This window comes from Hipposideros armiger, unplaced genomic scaffold, assembly GCF_001890085.2.
Source record: "Hipposideros armiger isolate ML-2016 unplaced genomic scaffold, ASM189008v1 scaffold_29, whole genome shotgun sequence".
In the NCBI taxonomy this organism is placed as follows: Eukaryota; Metazoa; Chordata; class Mammalia; order Chiroptera; family Hipposideridae; genus Hipposideros; species Hipposideros armiger.
The window spans coordinates 4,899,623-4,918,838 of NW_017731379.1; the positions used below are offsets into that span (position 1 = coordinate 4,899,623).

The window sequence follows — 19,216 nt, forward strand, 5'->3', positions numbered from 1 at the left end:
GCGACTCACGGCAGCCCAGCTCCAGGTTGAGCTATTGTTCAGCATGTTAGCTGTAGAGGGCAGTGTTACTGGCCCTCATATGGGGGATCCGAACCAGGGCCCTCTGGCATCCTGAGCCAGCTCTTAACCAGTGTGCCACGCGGCCGACCCTCATCCTGCTTTTAATATCTATATAAGAAGGCATCAAACCCATGTGTAAAAATCTAAAATCCTTATTAGCATGTCTGCAATTTCTCGGGTGCTTTATGTATGTACTTCTGGTTATTTTTGTTGCTGAATTCCTGTATCTGCTGAATTAGTTCTGTTTATGGATTGTTTTGCTGCCCCTTGTTCCATAGCTTATCACCCCAAATGTAGAACTTGGCCCCTTTCTATGATTTTCATACACCAAAATCAAAGAATCCCATTCACAGGAGGCTTTTCTATGGATAGCCAACTTTACTGGAAATGTGAATGAGGCAAACAACAGCAGATTGCATATTAAAAGTGCCAATCTTAAGAGTTCTCCAGGTGCCCCACCATCTTTTTCTATCTGTACATAGGAGCTCATGTTAGTCATCTCTCATTCCTCTTTCATTGTTTCTTTTTTTTATTTTTAATTGGGGAATTGGGCAGGGGAACAGTGTTGGGGAATTGGGGAAGGGAACATTGTGTTTTTTTAGGACTCATCAGCTCCAAGTCAAGTTGTCCTTTAATCTTAGTCGTGGAGGGCGCAAGCTCAGCTCCAAGTCCAATTGCTGCTTTCAATCTAGTTGCAGTGGGGTGAAGGAGTGGGAGGAGCGGGGGTCACAGCCCACCATCCCATACGGGTGTCGAACCGGCAACCTTGCTGCTAAGAACACGTGTTCTCACCAGCTCAGCGGCAGCTCATTCGGGCACAGCTCACTGGCTCATGTGGGAATCAAACTGGTGACCCTGTTGCTCAGAGCTCGCGCTCTTCACCAACTGAGACACTCAGCTGGCCCTTTCATCGTTTCTTTTCATCCCTATTTTTCATACTGCCCTCTAGAACTCGACACTCTTCTTTTTGTCACATAGAGTGATTCATATCTTGCCATTCTTTACTCCCATATTCAGCTCCAGGCCCATCTATGTATTTAATGGAACAAAGTGCCTTTTATTTACCAGTTTCTACTTTCTTTATTAGGCAGTTACTATTTAATTGACAGTTATTTTCTTTCTACATTTGGATTGGGAGTTTATGCAGTGCCTTCATGAGGAATGTTTAAGTCTATCGATGTTTCTTGAATAATTTCAGTACTTTATTCATTTAAATATAAATAAATTGGTCATTCATAGCTATAGAAAACTACACAAATCTTGAGGATATAGTTTGAATTATCACCATATTCTGATATTAGTTAAGGTAGGCGAAGCTCTGCTGAGGTAATATCAACCTCAAAATAGCAGTGGGTTGGAACAATGAAAGTTTATTTCTTGCTTATGCTCCATCTTGTCTTGGAGATCTCTGTGGCTTTACTTAACATTATGTCTACACTTTAGTCAGAGCCCCATGTGGTGGGGCAGTTTCTCTCTAGAACCTTACCCGCCTTGGAGCAGAGGCAACAACATCATGGGGAAGCACTGCTGGCTTGTAGAGCTTTCTCCCAGAAATGGCACATTTCATTTCCGCTTCTATTTTAATTAATATTTTAATTGGCCAAAGGGAATCACATGACCACTCTCATCTTTATTGTGAAAGGGAAGTATACCCTTCACCATTGATGGGGCAGTAAATATTTTAAAGCATTGCTACAGCCTAGTACAGTTCTAAACATTTTACCCCATTACTCTGGAGCAAAATCAGCCAATTCAGCATCTTATAAACTAATCAGGGCTTTTGGTCTAAATCACGTGTAGTTTATTTTTGCATCAAAATTGCTTCTGAGTAACTATTTCTTTTAAGTGCAATGTAAGAGAAGAAAGCTTGCAGAGGAAAACAAATGTTTATTTTCTAATTTATCCTCCCCCATTCCTTCTGATCCCTTCATAATATTGTTTTGTTTCTTTGAAGCAGTTCTTACTATCCAAAGTGATTTATTTTGCTTTTTTTTCTTTCTCCCACTAAGCACTAAGAGAGGATCACTTTATGTTTGTTCCCCACTAGATACATACCTAAATGCCAACATACTGCCTTGCCTGGCACTTAACCTCTCTGCATCTCAGTTTTCCATAATAGTAGTACAATACATATCTCATAGGGCTGTTGTGTCAGTTAAATGTGTTAATATACATAAAGTGCTTAGAACAACAGCTGGTACAAAGGCACTCAACTAAACTGGCAATTAAGATATAAAATAATAAGCTTTATAGTAAGGGAAGGAAAGTACTGGAAACTCAGTCTGAGACTGAAACTGGACAGACAAGTTAGATGGGTTAAGGAGTTGGAGGAAGGAGGGAATAGTATATGCAAAGTCTTCTGGGCAAGAAAGGACATGCCTTTGATTTCCTGAATATGTGTTACATATCCAAAGAAAAATGAAACAAACTTATATTCTCAAGAAAATTTAGCCTTGGAAAGGAAATTTTAAGTGTAAATATTTTGTGTGTGTTCTAGCTCAACTACTTGAAAACTTGCAGGAAAAAATTCACAATTATTTTATTAAATCCTATCAATTTGATTTATCACAGTTATTGCCCTCTGTTTGTGTGTGTGTATGTGTGTGTGTGTGTGTGTGTTTGTGTGTGTGTGTGTGTGTGTGTGTGTGTGTGTATTTTTTTAGGCATATAAATGGTGCATTGAGGCAATGAAAGAAATCACAGCAGGCTTACCAGTCAAAGTTGTGGTGGATGTTTTAAGACAAGCTTCTAAGGTGAGTATCATATTAAAATTATTAAATGAATTATAGGATTTAGCAAGCTTTAAATTTGTTTTAATTAACCTATTATTTAACAAAGCTGTCTCACATATAGACTTTAGCGAATTTTCCTATTCCCAGAAAACCTGTGAAAAAATTCATTTTGATAATTCAACTCCCTGAAGTACAGATTAAAATACTATTTTGGTGCTCTTCTGCCTTGAATTTTTTTGTTTTTCTTAAACCTTTACAACTGCCTGAATTCCTATGTCACAGTTGTATGGGCTTTGGTTACTTTTCTCCTAAATGATAGCCTAGTATTCAATCTTTTGGTCATAGTATTGCAGTCTCACAGTATGGCAGCTTTCTGTACTTGACCTGGTGGGTAAATACTTACATGATTTTTATCCTTCAGTTTTTTTCTTATTTTGTAAATAAATGCGTTAACTTTTTGAGGCCTTTTAGTAGTGTTTAAAAATTGCTGCTTTTGTGCATTGAAGCTCTCAAAGCATTGATGTACATTTCAAATGTACTTTTTCTACCCAGAGATTTTTCAGTTTTTTTTTTTTTTTTTAAAGATTTTTATTGGGGAATTGGGGGGACGGGAACAGCGCTGGGGAATTGGGGGAAGGGGAACAGACAAGTTGCTGTCCTTTTGTTCTTCAGTCTAGTTGAGGACGTTGCTTCACTGGCCCAAGTTGGCACCATCATTGTGCTCTTCCCGGGTGAGGCAGATCAGTCGCCGTCTTCTGGACGGCCGCTCACTGCGGCTGCTGGCTACACACGGTAGCCCATGGCAACCCACTGCCACAGGGGCTGCAGCCTACGCTGTCACTGGCGACTCACGGCAGCCCAGCTCCAGGTCGAGCTGCTATTCAGCATCTCAGCTGTGGAGGGCAGTGTTACTGGCCCTCATATGTGGGATCCAAACCGGGGCCCTCTGGTGTCCAAAGCCAGTTCTTAACCATCGCGCCACTCGGCTGGCCCAGATTTTTCAGTTTTGAATATTCCATTTTGGTTGGTTTTACTTATGAAAGTTTCAATTAGAAGAAAGTTTTTAAAATTATAGAAGAGTCTAAGATTTCTGTGAAATTTATTTAAATAAGTCATTTTGGAGCAAATAAATAGCATAAATATTCAGGTTATCAGAGCTAGAAGAGGAAGAGGGGTATTAATATGTTTTACTTAATTTAAAACATACAAGATTTATATTTTTATATGCAGATGATATTTAGAGTCCAGAAACTACTGGCCATTGTCATGAATCACAATATTTTAAGAACACTCAAAATTGTATGCATTTAAAAATTACTAGATGAATGGAGGGAGTTGTGGGAGGGGCTGGGTGAAAAAGGTGAAGGGATTAAGAAGTACAAATTGGCAGGTACAAAATCATCAGAGGGATATAAAGTATAGCATAGAGAACATAGTCAATAATATTGTAATAAGTATGGTGTTGTTATAACAGGTTTGTATTGGGCATGGCTGTCAAAATTTTAAGCTTTATAATTTCCTGGAATATATATAGATCTATTTATAATAGATTTTTCAAGTACTTGAAAGGAAAGAAATTACAAATATAACTTATATTTGAAGATGGCTTTTTTTCTTTTTGACCATTATAGTTTGAATATGTAAACTATACTTATTTTAGGACACAAACTGTTTAAGTTATTTAACAATTTTTCATTTTATCTTTAGGCTTGTGTTGTAAAACGTGAATTTAAGAAGGCAGAGCAGTTAATTAAACATGCAGTATATTTGGCACGGTAGGTGATTGTTATTAAAAATACCATTTCAAATTTTTTGTCTCTACTTTATATCCTAATAGTTTTGTATCTTTTTATAGGGATCATTTTGGATCCAAACACCCAAAATATTCTGATACACTTCTAGATTATGGGTTCTACTTACTCAATGTAGATAATATCTGTCAGTCTGTTGCAATTTATCAGGTATGTTAATAATTACACTTTTTTTCCTTTCATCCTTAATTGACTTTCTGACCTGTGTTGTTTCAGTGTATAAACCATTCTAAAAATAACTTTCTGAGCCCTCCTTGCATATTGGCACACTGTTATTTTACTAAATAATACGTAGAAAGCTTAAAAGTTAATACTTTAGGAATTAAAGAGAGTCATTCAAGAAAAGAGTTCTTGGGCTGTGGGCTCATAATTAAGAGTACTTTCCTTTTTTTTTTTTAAAGATTTTTATTGGGGAATTGGGGGATGGGAATAGCGCTGGGGAATTGGGGGAAGGGGAACAGACAAGTTGCTGTTGTTTTGTTCTTCAGTCTAGTTGTGGAGGACGTTGCTTCACTGGCCCAAGTTGGCACCATCATTGCGCTCTTCCCGGGTGAGGCAGATCAGTCGCCGGCTTCTGGACGGCCGCTCACTGCGGCTGCTGGCCGCTCACGCTGGCTGCTGGCTACACACAGTAGCCCATGGCAACCCACTGCAGCCTACGCCATCGACCCAGCTCCAGGTTGAGCTGTTGTTCAGCATCTTAGCTGTAGAGGGCAGTGTCACTGGCCCTCATATGTGGGATCCGAACCGGGGCTCTCTGGCGTCCCGAGCTAGCTCTTAACCAACTGAGCCACTCGGCCAACCCACTTTTCCATTTCTTATTTGTCCAGATGATGATGGCTTGTCTTTGTTGTTGACTGAGCACGAGTCAGTATAGCTGCCTTTATAATAGCAAGGAGGGTCAATAACAATTATTTTAGGCCTTATCTTAGCCATTCTCAGGTAAATGATATGTTATGCCATCACTCTAGACAAGGTGTCCTTGATTTTATAGTTCACTTCTGAAGGACAAGGACATAGAGGAAAACACTGATGTACTACCCAAGAATTATAAATTATTTTTATTATTAAACCTTTTAAGTCAGACTCAGTCTTCAGAAAATCAAACCTTGTAGGTGACTTTTATGTTCTACTGTGATTTAAATACAGCAGAACTTTTCTTCAAAACTGATGGGATTGAGTATGTAGAGTATATATTTAAATTACTAGGATGCTTAATTTAACTAGGTAGTGGTTACTAAGGATTTACAGTATTATCAGTTATTTTCATGATTTTCAGGCAGCCCTTGACATTCGGCAATCAGTATTTGGTGGCAAAAATATCCATGTAGCAACTGCTCATGAAGACTTGGCTTATTCTTCTTACGTTCACCAATATAGCTCTGGGAAATTTGACAATGCGCTGTAAGTTCCACATTCCTTTTCAGTGAGGGATTAAATGCTGTTGCTATTGTTTTGTTTTCCTAATAGTAATATTTAATGTACTTTATGGATTAAATTTGTCTTCTTGGAGCTTTAACATGATGCCTAAAATGTTTTGTTTTTTTACACTTTTTCATTTTATGAAATTTATTGGGGTGACATTGGTTAATAAAATTATATAGGTTTCAAGTGTACAGTTTTATAATACATCATCTGTATATTGCATGTGTGCTCACCACCGAAAGTCAAATCGCCTTCCGTCACCAAAAAAATGTTCTTGAAGTCATTTAAAATCATTCCAATTTATAAGACATTCATTTAGATTGTATGTGGTTTAATATTTAAACTTGTATATCTTCTTATGGAATATGACTTTTGAATATTTCCTTCAGTAATTTTTCTTTGAGTAATTTGGTAGCGTTTGACTAAATGGCAGACTTAACCTAAAAACCTAAAAACTTCTTTCTCAAAACACACAGAAATACTGAATAAAATGGTCAACTTTTTAAATGTATAACTGAGTTTATAAAAGAGAAGAAATCCCCAAGGGCCAATAATGGAATAAAATCCAGAAGAGTAAATAATGGATTAAAATCCAGACTTTGGTATAACTGTCCTGAGATGGTAGGAAAGCTTAGAAGTTTCTGTAACCTTGGTTGAACAACATTCCTATGTTTAAGAGACGAAACATTTAGCCCACAGAAAGCCGTGAGTTAGAACTGAAAACCTCACGTGAAGCTAAAATCAAGGCTGCACCCTCAGGGAAAGGGTAGACTAGGGGAAAAAAAAATTGCCTACTGGCAAGAGTGATGACAAGGAAACGTATCATAAATTCCTCATAGGGAAATTTGTAACTGCAGACATGTACCACTCTGTTTGGGCATCATGTATACAGGAACCCCCAAATTGAGAAAAACACTGAAAAGGGTTTTGAGACTGCTAGTTCTCTTGGGATGCCTTTTGGGAGAAAAATGTAAAACTCTCGGAAGTAATTAACCCTCAACCCAAGCCATACAGACTTTCCATAGATCTAGCACTACTGAAGATTAACTCATCATTTAAAAAAACTAAAAATAAATAAGGAAACATTTCCTGTATATGTGAAAGTCAGCAGATATAATGAACATAGTACCCTAAGAATGTCGTTTAACAGAACTTTTTGGTTGATACTATAAAGTAAGTATTCTTAAATGATTAAAGATATAAAATGGGTTGGCAACCAGTGGCTTATAGGCCCAATAAAATTTTATTGGAACATAGCACTACTCATTCACTTATGTATTGTCTGGCTGCTTTCACGCTACAACAGCAGAGTTAAGTAATTAGGACAGAGTGTGTGGCCCACAGAATCTAAAATATTTACTATTTGGCCCTTTACAGAAAAAATTTGCTGACCCTGATATAAAAGAAGGAATCAGTAATATTTTGGAGGGAAAATAAAGAAAAAAAAGGCAGATTTAAAAATAAAACATCTGATACATGCTACAACATGGATGGACCTTGAAAACACTGTGCTAAGTGAAAGAAGCCAGTCACAAAGGACCACATATTGTATGATTCCATTTATATGAAATGTCCACAATAGGCAAATCCATAGACACAGAAAGTAAAGGTGGTTGCCTAGGGCTGGGGGGTTGGAGGAAAATGTAGAGTGACTGCTAACTGGGCACAGGGTTTATTTTTGAGGTGATTAAAATATTCTGAAATTGATTGTGGTGATGGTAACACAATTTGGAATATACTTAAAACCATTGAATTGTACACTGTGAATAGCTGAATTGTGTACTATGATGTATATCTTAATGGGAGCTGTTATAAAAATAAAATCTGATGACTAGATTTGGAAAACAGTAATTGACATTAAAACTCAGTAGACAAGTTAAACAACAGATGAGACACAACTAGAGACAATTAGTGAATTAGAAGACATCTGAGAAAAATTAATGATTACTTGGAAGATGGGGATAGAGAGCTCACAGTTGTTTGAGAGGAGCTGGCAGATAAAATAGACAAATAGCTTACCTTCTGTTTGGCAAGGTGGGTTATAAATAAATAACCAAACATGTCAGGTGATGAGGATGCAAGCTGTAAAAAAGAATAAAGTAAGCTAAGTAATTTAAAGAGTGTAATTTAAAGAGTGATGGTAGACTATTTAGGGACTTTTGGATTGACTAGTCTGGAAAGGCTTTTCAGTGAGTGAGCCATATGGATATGCCAGGGAAGAGCATTCCAAGAAACAGTAAAGCAAGTGCAAGAGTCCTAGGTAAGAACATGATTTGCATGTTCAGAAAACTGTAGGCCTGTGACTGGAGGGGAAAGACTGGACTGTTTCTGAGTGGCAGGAGATGAGGTCAGAGAGGTAGGTAGCCCAGTAAAAGATTGTGTTGAGCCTTGTAGGCTTTAGTAACAACTTCCCAGTTTATTCTGAGGGAGATGGGTATCCATCCACAACAGATGGAAGTTTAAACAAACAAAATGGTTTTAGAACTTCTATCAATATTATATTATAAATTGTGATTTTTTTTAATGCTTAAATCATTTGTAACTAAATAGAAATACCAGAATATATCTATCTGCAATGCACATTTTTGTCCAAATATTGGGCTGAAGGTTAATTTTCATGACTCAGTAGTATTGGAGGGAGGGAGGGAAGTAAGGAAGCCTGGGAGGGAAAGTTGGGGGGAAAAAAAAAAGAAATGCTGGAATATATCTATCTGTATTACAGATTTCATGCTGAAAGAGCTATTGGCATCATTACCCACATCCTACCTGAAGATCATCTTCTTTTGGCTTCTTCAAAGAGGGTGAAAGGTACCCTTTGTAATCTAGTCTCATATAATATATATATATATATTTTTTTAGATTTTTTAAGCTGTCGTTTGTAATGTTTAGTCTCTGATTTTTTAATTGGTGATATATGGTATAAAATAGGGGTATTTGTTTATTTCCTCAGGGACAGTGCTTAGGATTAGACTGTATGTATTATTACGATAGCTGATGCACTGATTTAAAATATTTGCATGCAACTCTATTTAAGAATTTCCAGTGGTTCAAAATAAAAGGTTGTTTGCTTCTCTCATATAACATTGTTAATAAGCCAGAATGTCTATCATCCTTCCCTGCCTCCCTTTACATGCATTTATTCATTTCTTTTGAGGGGAGGATGGAAAACTAACACAAATGATTATTGCACAGTAACATGGATAGCAAACTGAAGCTGGGGTTTTCACGTACCTTCAGCTTTATAGTGCAGGATTCTGAAACTCAGCTTCACATGATGTTACCCTTAATGTTGTAAGGCTCTTACCAAATATCACTTTCTTCTTTTCTTATTTTAACTTTTCTTCTAATCACTACCAGGACTCTTCATTTAAGGCATTTATTTTGCTAACATAATTGGATCGTGAGCCATATGGTAATATTATCCATGCATGTTGGATAAATTTTACCTTAATTTTAGAACTGGGTTTTCTTATGGTTACACATTGTTTTCATGCTACAATGGCATAATTGACTCTTTTAAGGAGGGCACAGCTCACAGTGGCCCATGTGGAGATGGAACCGGCAACCTTGGTGTTATCAGCACCATGCTCTAACCAACTGAGCTAACCGGCCACCCCCTCAGTTTGCATTTTTAAAGTACACAAGTAATACATGATTAATTGAAGAAATTAAAAGTTAGATAGAAAAGAGAAAAATTAAGTCACCTGAAATTCCACCAATCCAAAATCAACATTTTGGTGGGTTTTTTAAAGACTCTTCCAGTAATGAAATGAATGAATACTTTTTATTTTTTTTTTTATAATCTGCTTTTTTCACTTGATATATTATGAACAAGGGCTGGCCGAGTGGCTCAGTTGTTTAAGAACTCGCTCAAGAGTGTAAGCTCTGAGCAACAGGGTGGTTGGTTTGATTCCTGGCTCGAGCTGAGCTGCCAACAGCTGCCAACAGGTGGCAGGATGGCTCAGCTAAAAAAAAAAATTTCAACAGTGATATATTATAAACATTTTTCCATTTCAGCACATGTAGATATATATCCTTTTCTCTAATATTTTTAACCTTATCTCTATTATTGGATCTTTATATCGTTGTTAACCTTTTGTTCTTTAAAAATGCTACAGTAAACTAAATCTCTTTTCTGCACATGGACACTTTTCCTAGAAATACTTGGTAAAAGACTATGTATTATTAAGACTTTAGATGGAATTTGAAAGCCTTGCATGTGACTTTGAAATTGAACTGTCTTCTTGCCTGATTTGGTCAGTCAAGTGAGTAGGAGGAAACTGGTTCTTTTAGTTATATTGGGTTAAAGGTTATATTTTATAAAACTGCGGTTTCAAAATTTTCAGTAGTGCTTAGGTACTCCTTGACACAGTTTCATAATTTTAAAAATGTTGCCTCTTCCTTTTCCCATTTGCTTTAAAAAACAAATTCACATCAGCAAAGTATAACAGTCTAGTAAAACAAATTAATTCTACCAAATAATTTGATGTATATCATTGTTTTTCTTAAATTTGAAATTTATTATACTATGCAAAACTGAATGACCCCCAAGTTGTATTTTTTCATTAAAGTGAAATGCTTTTCATCTTTACCAGTTTTAAACCATAACCACACATAAATACGTATGTACAAAAACATTTACAGAATTTAATTTTAAATGATATGCTCTGGTTAGCTTTGATATGGTTTGGAAGTCACTAATTTCATCACTTTCTTATTCAGCACTTATTTTAGAGGAGATTGCTATTGACTGTCATAATAAAGAAACTGAACAGAGGCTGCTTCAAGAAGCTCATGATTTGCACCTGTCTTCACTCCAACTAGCTAAAAAAGCTTTTGGAGAATTTAATGTACAGACTGCAAAACACTATGGAAACCTTGGAAGACTTTATCAGTCAATGAGAAAATTTAAGGTAGAAGCATGTTTTATTGTATTTTTCTCTAAGTAATCTTAGGTAATAAAGTACAATCTTAAATAATGTACCTTCAGTAATCTTGAATAATAAAGTATACACTTATTATACTCCTACCTTATTCCACACAAAAAATGAGAAAATAGCTAGTATAAAATGACATAGTCAAGTGCCGGCTGAATGGCACGTTGGTTAAGAGCTGGCTTGGGACGCCAGCTCTGAGCAGCAGGCTCCGGTTCGGATCCCACGTATGAGGGCCAGTGATGCTGCCCTCTACAGCTAAGATGGTGAACAACAGCTCGACCTGGGCTGCGGTGAGTTGCCGGTGACGGTGTAGGCTGTAGCCTCTGCTGCAGTGGGCTGCCATAAGCTACCGTGAGTGGCCGGCAGCCAGCGTGAGCGGCCGGCAGCTGCTGTGAGCGGCCCTCCGGTGGCTGGCGACCGATCTGCCTCAGCCGGGAAGAGCGCAATGATAATACCAACATGGGCCAGTGAAGTGACGTCCTCCACAACTAGACTGAAGAACAAAAGCACAGCAACTTGTCTTTTCCCCTTCCCCCAATTCGCCAGCGCTGTTCCCCTTCCCCAATTCCCCAATAAAAAGCTTTTAAAAAACAACATAGTAAAAAAAGAAATAAAATTTTAAAATCCATACTATGGAAAAATAAGAAATATATCAAACCATAAAGGTTAAAGTGCTTGTTATAGTTAGACTTAAAACAGCTCTTAGCTAGTTAAGTACAGCACTTAGCAGAATGCCCAGCACATAGTAGGTATGCAGGAAATACTGTAAGTACTGTTAATTGTAGCAATAAAAATGGACAGAATTTAGTTCCTTTTTAGAATTTTGGATTATAAATTCTTAATGTCGTCACTTTTAGAAACGCAATAAGGAAAGGATGAGAGTGGCTGCCTAAGACGTTAATTTTTACCTGAAAATCTACACACATCCCTCGACTAACCTGAGTTTAGTTTGTTGGAATAAAAATTGCCAAAACTCCAATAAATAAAGTGTACTGCTATGTAAATTAACATACTATATAGCATAGAGTTTCTTCACAAGGTTCAGTTAAATTTTAAGCATGTTAACTGAAAGAGATAATTTTCATTTTGGAATGTTTTAATTTCTTTGAAAAATTTTTTATTCCCAGGGCAAGTTTTCTCTTAACATTTTTGTTTAGAACACTATTACTATTATCAGGTTATGTGCATAGCTTCTCAAAACCAATAATGCTTCTCATAGGCAACTTTTGGAATAACATAGTGTGTCTGTCCTCTGATCTGATTACCTTATGCTGTCGTGAGATGTCTTTGGCATTTAGAAGAACCTTGCTCATTGGGTATGAATTGTTGACATAAGAAAGATACAACCTAATGGTTCATATAGCTTAATTATTTTTCAGGAAGCTGAAGAAATGCACATCAAAGCAATTCAGATTAAAGAGCAACTTCTCGGTCAAGAAGATTATGAAGTGGCCCTTTCAGTGGGACATCTGGCTTCTTTATATAATTATGACATGAATCAATATGAAAATGCTGAGAAACTTTATTTGCGATCTATAGCAATTGGTATGTTATTTAAAAATTTTTTTGGCCACTTAATTAGAGATCAACATGTCAACGTCTTATGTATTGTATAAGGGAAATGTTATTATTAAGACTTAAATGAGTTTAGAGCTGCTAAGGATTTCTAGAAACTACCAAAAAATCATCTGGAACATTTTCCTAAACATGATTTATTGATGTTGAAATCAGTATGAACAATTATGACACAATGTCAAGTATAGGTAAAAGTTTCAACAATTTGTGTAATTACTACCTCATCCCTTCTCCTGACTTTAACATCATAGATAGGTTTACTTGTTTTTGAAATTGATAAAAATGGAATCATACAGTGTATATTTTTTATGTCTGGTTTCTTTAGTTGAATATGAATTGTGAAGTACATCTGTGTTGTTCCAGATCTCTGTTGCTTGTCAGTTTCCAGTGCTTTTTAATATATCATTGGATTGGTATATCATTATTTATCCATTCTACTGTTAATAGATATTCAGAACATTTGGATTGTTTCCAGTTCAGGTTTATATCTTACAAAATAAGATACTGTGGGCATCATCTAATATTGTGCCTGTTAAAATTCTTCCCCATTTTTATATTGAATTGTCTGTTGTTTTCTTATTGGTTTATAGGAGTTCTTTATACAATATGGATATAACAAGCCCGTTGTTGGTTATATATGTTGCCGATAACTCTCATTTTACCACTTGTTTCTTAATCGGTGCCTTTCAAAGAACAGAAGTTTGTAATTTTAATGTAATTGAATATATTGATCTTTTATTTTATGGGTAGCACTTTTTGTATTCTGTTTAAGAAATATCTTCCTACCCCAAAGTCATGAAGATTTTTTTTTTAGAAGATTATCTTCTGGAAACTTTGATTTACTATTTACATTTAGATCTGTAATCCTGAAATTGATTTTTGTTGATGGTGTGAAGTAGCGATCAAATTTCCTTCCCCCGCCCCATATGGATATACAGTTGACCCAGAACAATTTTTTCAAAACACTATCCTTTCCCCTCTGCTGTGCTACCTCTGTCATACTCTTAAGGCATGTATCCGTGTATATGTGGATTCCCCATTACCCATAATTTATATATTGACTTGCCTGATCCTAAAATACACATAAAGTAGTTTAGAATTGTTAACCCATAGTACTTTGAAGAACAAACCTACTACTTAGTCTTACTATAGTATAGTCTTTGTTTGACAGTTTTCTTTGTCTAGACTGAAGGTGTATATTTAGAATACTATGTTCAAAATTTACTTGGGTTATGCCTCTCTTCTCCCCATTCCCACCTTGTCAGTGTACTTATTCATTTGAAAGATAATTAGGTTCATTTGTTTATGTCTGTCTAACATTTCTCTCATCTTTGTTAATTTTTTTTTGTTATGTGAAATACTAATGTTCTAAAAGTCAGAACTATAGAAAGGTGTGCTCACAGATGTATGATTTCCCCTAGATTCTTCTACCCACATCTCATCTACCCACTGTGGGTAACCAATCTCATTAGTTTTTCATTTGTCCTTTTTGTGTGTCTTTTTGCACAAATGTTCAGAAACATAAATATTTTACCTTTCTTGAACAAAAGGCAGCATACTCTAGGTACTCTTTTGTACTTTGCTTTTTTAAAATTAACAATATGCCCTGTAAGTCATCCCATGTCCATCCGTAGAGAGCTGAGAGCTTCTTCCTCTGCATACAGATGCATACCGTGCCATTGAATAGATGTACCATGGTTGATTGAATCATTCTATTTTCATTTGATTTTTCTATTGTTAGAGGTGCTGCTGTTTTTCTTTACTTTTAGATCTCCCCAAATCAGTCCTTCAAACTATGAAACGTTATTTTATTCTAGTGAAGCCAACTGCTTTAGGCAAGAGAATTTTTTTTTTTAATCTTAGAGATAACTTATGGATAGGACTGGTTTGGGGACCACTGATAGAAGAATTGAATCTGTTCTTTGAAGGGAATGAAACCAAGCCAGCCAACCTTTTTAAAGAATTGAACTTGTGTTGTCTTTGTCTTATAGAAACTGCTTGTTATTGCATTATTGAGCTTGCTCTCTTTTTGTTTTGTTTTGTTTTCGTTTTACTTTCAGGGAAGAAACTTTTTGGTGAAGGCTACAGTGGACTAGAATATGATTACCGAGGTCTCATTAAACTTTACAACTCCATTGGAAATTATGAGAAAGTGTTTGAATATCACAATGTTCTGTCTAACTGGAACCGGTTGCGAGATCGACAGTATTCAGTGACCGATGCTCTGGAAGACGTCAACACCAGCCCCCAGTCCACTGAAGAAGTGGTGCAGTCCTTCCTGATTTCTCAGAATGTTGAGGGACCGAGCTGCTGAGGGATGGCCTCAGTTAACTAATTTACCTTTTCCCAGATTCCAGGGAATTCATACTGTGAAATCAAAACCATGTTGTTTTTGGGGCTGGAATTTGCATTGAAACACTGGTCCAGTCCATTGACCCTATTTGGGTGATCCCTATCTTGCAGAGTGTCCGTAGGAATAAGCCTATATTCAGTTATATTCAGCATGTACCGCATGTATAAGTAGTCTGGCCCATATTTTCAACTTAGTAGAACAAACAACAGGAATTTTTTTTTTCTTTTTAAAAAATAATTCATTTTGCAGAAAGCCTGAAAGAAAAAAAGAACCCCAAAATAAAACTATTTAAGAGTTTAAAAGAGTTGCATTCTTATTATGTAAGGATGATTTTAACAACTTTTTAACATATAATTCTTCCTTGTGGAGGTATTCAATACTGTACTGTAGAGAAATTTTATGGGGAAAATCTTTATATGCAGTATAGAAAAGTTAACACAAGTACTAATAGAAGACGGACATCCTGACTTAGGTTTGGCTCCCTGACCCAGAGAAGTGGGTACCACCACTCCAGAGCTCTATTACAAGGGAAGGGCTGACAGATTCATCTGTATTGGACCAGTGTTGATCTGTAAGTAATAGAAAAGCTGATAGACCAGCAATTTTAACTCTTTGGTTTTTGTTTTTGTTTTTTCTTTTGGTACAACAATGTAAGATGCTCTGATAGCATTTGCTAGCAGGACCAGGAGAATCTAAAAAGGACCAGCCTAATATAGAAAGGGCTGAAGGGTTATTTGGACCAGAGGCTTTAGATTTTTATTTTAGCCCCTGCATATACCTGTATCAGTAGAGTGATTTCATTTAGATGTATAATGAAAAGTGATAATGCAAAAATTGTATTCATATAATAGACACCAAACTAGGGAATTTGGCAATTTCAGTGGCATATCTTTAGTCAAGGTACACAGATGGCAATGCCATAAGCAAGTCTATAAATATGCGTATCTGCTACAGCCATTCCCTCATTTTAAAAGTTACTCTAATAATCAGTGCAGTTAACAAATATATTAGCTAAGAGTCATTAAAGAGCTCTTTTCCAGATGGGAATTTTAGGTTACTATATGGTTTGTGGGGATTAATGGAAAAATGAATGCCCCCAAATAAACAAGTCGTCTTAGAAATCTTTCAATTTTATGGTAAATAATAATACAACTAAGTCATTGTACTTGAAATTCAAGAGTCATATGGAAAGATCCCCTAATAATACATCTGTTTCACTAATGTGTCTTCTGTTTATTGGGTTTTGATTTTTATTTTAAGCCAGCCAGGTTATTTAATGTTGAGGTAATATTCAAATTTGAGAAGTGTGACATGTAGCAGTCCAAGAAACAAAAAGGTCTTTTGCTGTTACCTCAATTCTTATTATAGTGGCCTATTCGGTGCCTCTATAGTTAAGAATCAGGGTTTTCTCCCCCTATTTTCAGGGGTTTCATAACTTGGCTGTTAGAGATGGTTACTCCCGGCTTACGCTTACGCTTGGAGTAGTCTATGGGCGAGTGAATGTGTTGAATTTTGGTTTTCTTTTAACATGCACATTGGGGTGTGAGGGGGAAGAAAAAACCTTAACTCAGCCACATTGGATACGGAAAATTTAATTGGAGAGTTAAGACAAATTTGATTTTAAACACTTTTTTGAACTTCCCAAATATAACCTTATTTAAAACTGTTATTAGAAGTTGTTGTTAGTTGTGAGCCAGTGTTTTTAAGTCCCCAGGAGGGAACTGACTGGGGGAGGTACCTAAAGAGATGAAGCAAGCCCAGATCCTAAGATTATAACTGTGATTTCAAAACCTGAGTTTATTCCTTAAATTCAATTATTTTCTTTTCAATTTTGAAAACAGTACATTGGCATACCTCCTCCCCCCTCCCCCCAGTTAATTGCAATCTAATGCCAAGAGGCACCTCTCTGTTAATTACCAAATAGTCTGTGTGACCAAGAACTAACATTTTTAAGTTACTCAGCTCTATCCTCATGGGCCTATATATTTAATACCTCCAAAGATATTTTCAGGATAGGCTTTGTATACTTTTGTTGGTTATTTAGAGTCCTGTGGTATGTTTGTGGTATAGGAATGTCATGGTAAATTGTTTTTCAATAAATATTTTGAAACTTATGTTTCCACATGAAGTTTTTTTTTTTTTAATTACATTTTTTGGTTGTATGCACATAGCATTTCCTAGGATAAAATCGAGCAAATGACTTAAGGCCTCATCCACTCTAAATTCCGTTTGAACTTAGCTCAGCTCGCACTCAGTGATAAAGCAGCATGATATTCAGAAGCCTGGGATCGCAGGGTGACAATGTTAAGTGGCAGCCAGTTTTTCTTAAAAAAAAAAAAAAAAAATCATTATTGGTAGTTTCTCCCTTATTACCATTGCTTTAGTGTAGCTTCTGTAAATCCATACACTTTGATTTAATGCAAATACTCTAGGTGGAGAAAAGAGATTGCCAGTTTCTGTTAGTGATGTAGCCTAATATGCTATTATTTCTGGTTCTGATGAAAAAAAATACCCTAATAATTTAAAATGTGGGATTTATCCTTTTAGTAGGGATGTTTAGGATAAGTTGAAGAGGTAAATGTCACCGTGATCTCTGGGGTTTAAAAAAAAAAAGTCAAAGGAAGAAAAGTAAAATTTACCTCACACTAGCCAATAGCTTGCACAAACTTCTCATGTGGTGGGATTGTGTGTAAGGAAGCCTAGAGCAACGTAAAGATTTTTCTGAAAGTTCATCACAGTAATGTTAAATAAGGGGCCTTTGGTCTCAACCTCCCTGACTTTACATTTCTTTTCTCTTTCCCAGTGTTTTCCCTAAAGTTTGGTGCTACTCAAGTTGGGTGCATCAGGGCGCTCTGTAACACTCATGTGCCACACAGGTGGTCAGCCACGCGTGCATTCAGTTTATTGAAGCCAATTGGTCTTTTTGGCCATAATTTTTATGGGTGCCCAAAGCTGACTTTGCTCCAAGCAATGGGACCCTTATTAACATCAAAGCTCTGCCTTTGCTTAAGAATGAACTCACTATTGCTTTGTAGTACCTCCTGTAGTACCCCAATATGCTTTCATTTGTGAAAATAAAAGATTTGACAAAGACCTTTGTCCCTAGGCTTTTTGGAAGAGTTCGTAATGTGAAAATTAAGGGCAGAGGCTATAATCTTATAAATAATGAGTTACCACTTGGCTGCTCCTTATATTGCAAACAGAATGCTGAACAGTAAACACATGCCTAAAACATGATTGAAGCTTTTGGCCATACTTTTGAATGAATGGTTTGCTAAATAGCAGGTATAGTTAACTACCATTTGATCACCCCCACCCCCACCCACCCCCAGAATTTGTAGCCTTGCTGCTTCCAAACTCTTTTTTTTTTTTTTTTGGATGGCAAAGTTACAACTGGACAAATACTTATTTATAATAAGTGCAAACTTTTTTAAGAGTTTTATTTTTGCTTTGAAAATTAACATATTTCACCTCTTGACTTCGGAGGACCTCAGATCTTGCTAGGAAATTTTTTTAACCTGACATTTGGATTAATCTCCAGCTTGAACACTAGTAGTTGTATTGTCCACAAATCTCAGGAATGTTTTAGGCAGAAAACTGGTTTTACCCTGTTGGTGATCTGAAGGAGTGTGCATTAGGATTTATTAAATAATAACCTTCTTTAATTGCAATCCTAGGTATCAGTAGCATGAGTGGCCTTAGTGAGTTTGTTGAAGTGTACATTTTTTTCAAAAGTAAAATTTAAGATTAAAAATATATGCTATATATAGATATCTAGAAAACTTGGTTTGTGGTGCACAAGTTAAGTGTTGAATCACTAAATAACTGTTGCAGGTACAATTTGTGTAACATTTCTCATTTCTGTATATTCCTTTTATGGGAAGATATGTTGCCATGGTAACTAAAACTTTTCAATTTAGTTTTACTTTTATGATGTGAATGAATGCTACATTTTAATAAATATTACCAGGTCAGTATACTATTTTTATACTTTATTAAGCAACAGGGGATTTTAGTTTAATAGACTCTAAAAGGTCTTAATGAAACAAAAGCAAATCACTGACAACTCTTTACATGAAAATCCCCATTAATTGTGCCACAGTAATTTCTATAGAAATATCTAAGGTCATTGATGGATTTTTTTAAGACAGTTCATTGTGTCAGAATGACCTTTCATATCCTTATCATAAACTTGTAGTGCCCACCATTATTTGTAATCATTAAACCATACTAAGTATGTTTGTAACCAGCATTGTGATATATTATTCTGTACTTGTATTGCTAAAAATGAATTATTGACCTAATAAATATAGTGTTCCTGCA

The 19,216-nt window shown here is 36.0% G+C and overlaps 1 protein-coding gene across 1 annotated transcript in view; it reads left to right on the plus strand.

The window, feature by feature from the left end:
• APPBP2 (amyloid beta precursor protein binding protein 2) overlaps positions 1-19,216 on the plus strand; it is a 57,282-nt gene extending 38,066 nt beyond the window's left edge. Inside the window, exons 6-13 of the mRNA XM_019636749.1 lie at positions 2,724-2,813; positions 4,500-4,567; positions 4,648-4,753; positions 5,883-6,007; positions 8,751-8,836; positions 10,751-10,941; positions 12,345-12,510; positions 14,601-19,216. Coding sequence (XP_019492294.1) covers positions 2,724-2,813; positions 4,500-4,567; positions 4,648-4,753; positions 5,883-6,007; positions 8,751-8,836; positions 10,751-10,941; positions 12,345-12,510; positions 14,601-14,854 — 1,086 coding nt within the window. The 3' untranslated portion in view covers positions 14,855-19,216. The remainder of the gene's footprint in view (positions 1-2,723; positions 2,814-4,499; positions 4,568-4,647; positions 4,754-5,882; positions 6,008-8,750; positions 8,837-10,750; positions 10,942-12,344; positions 12,511-14,600) is intronic.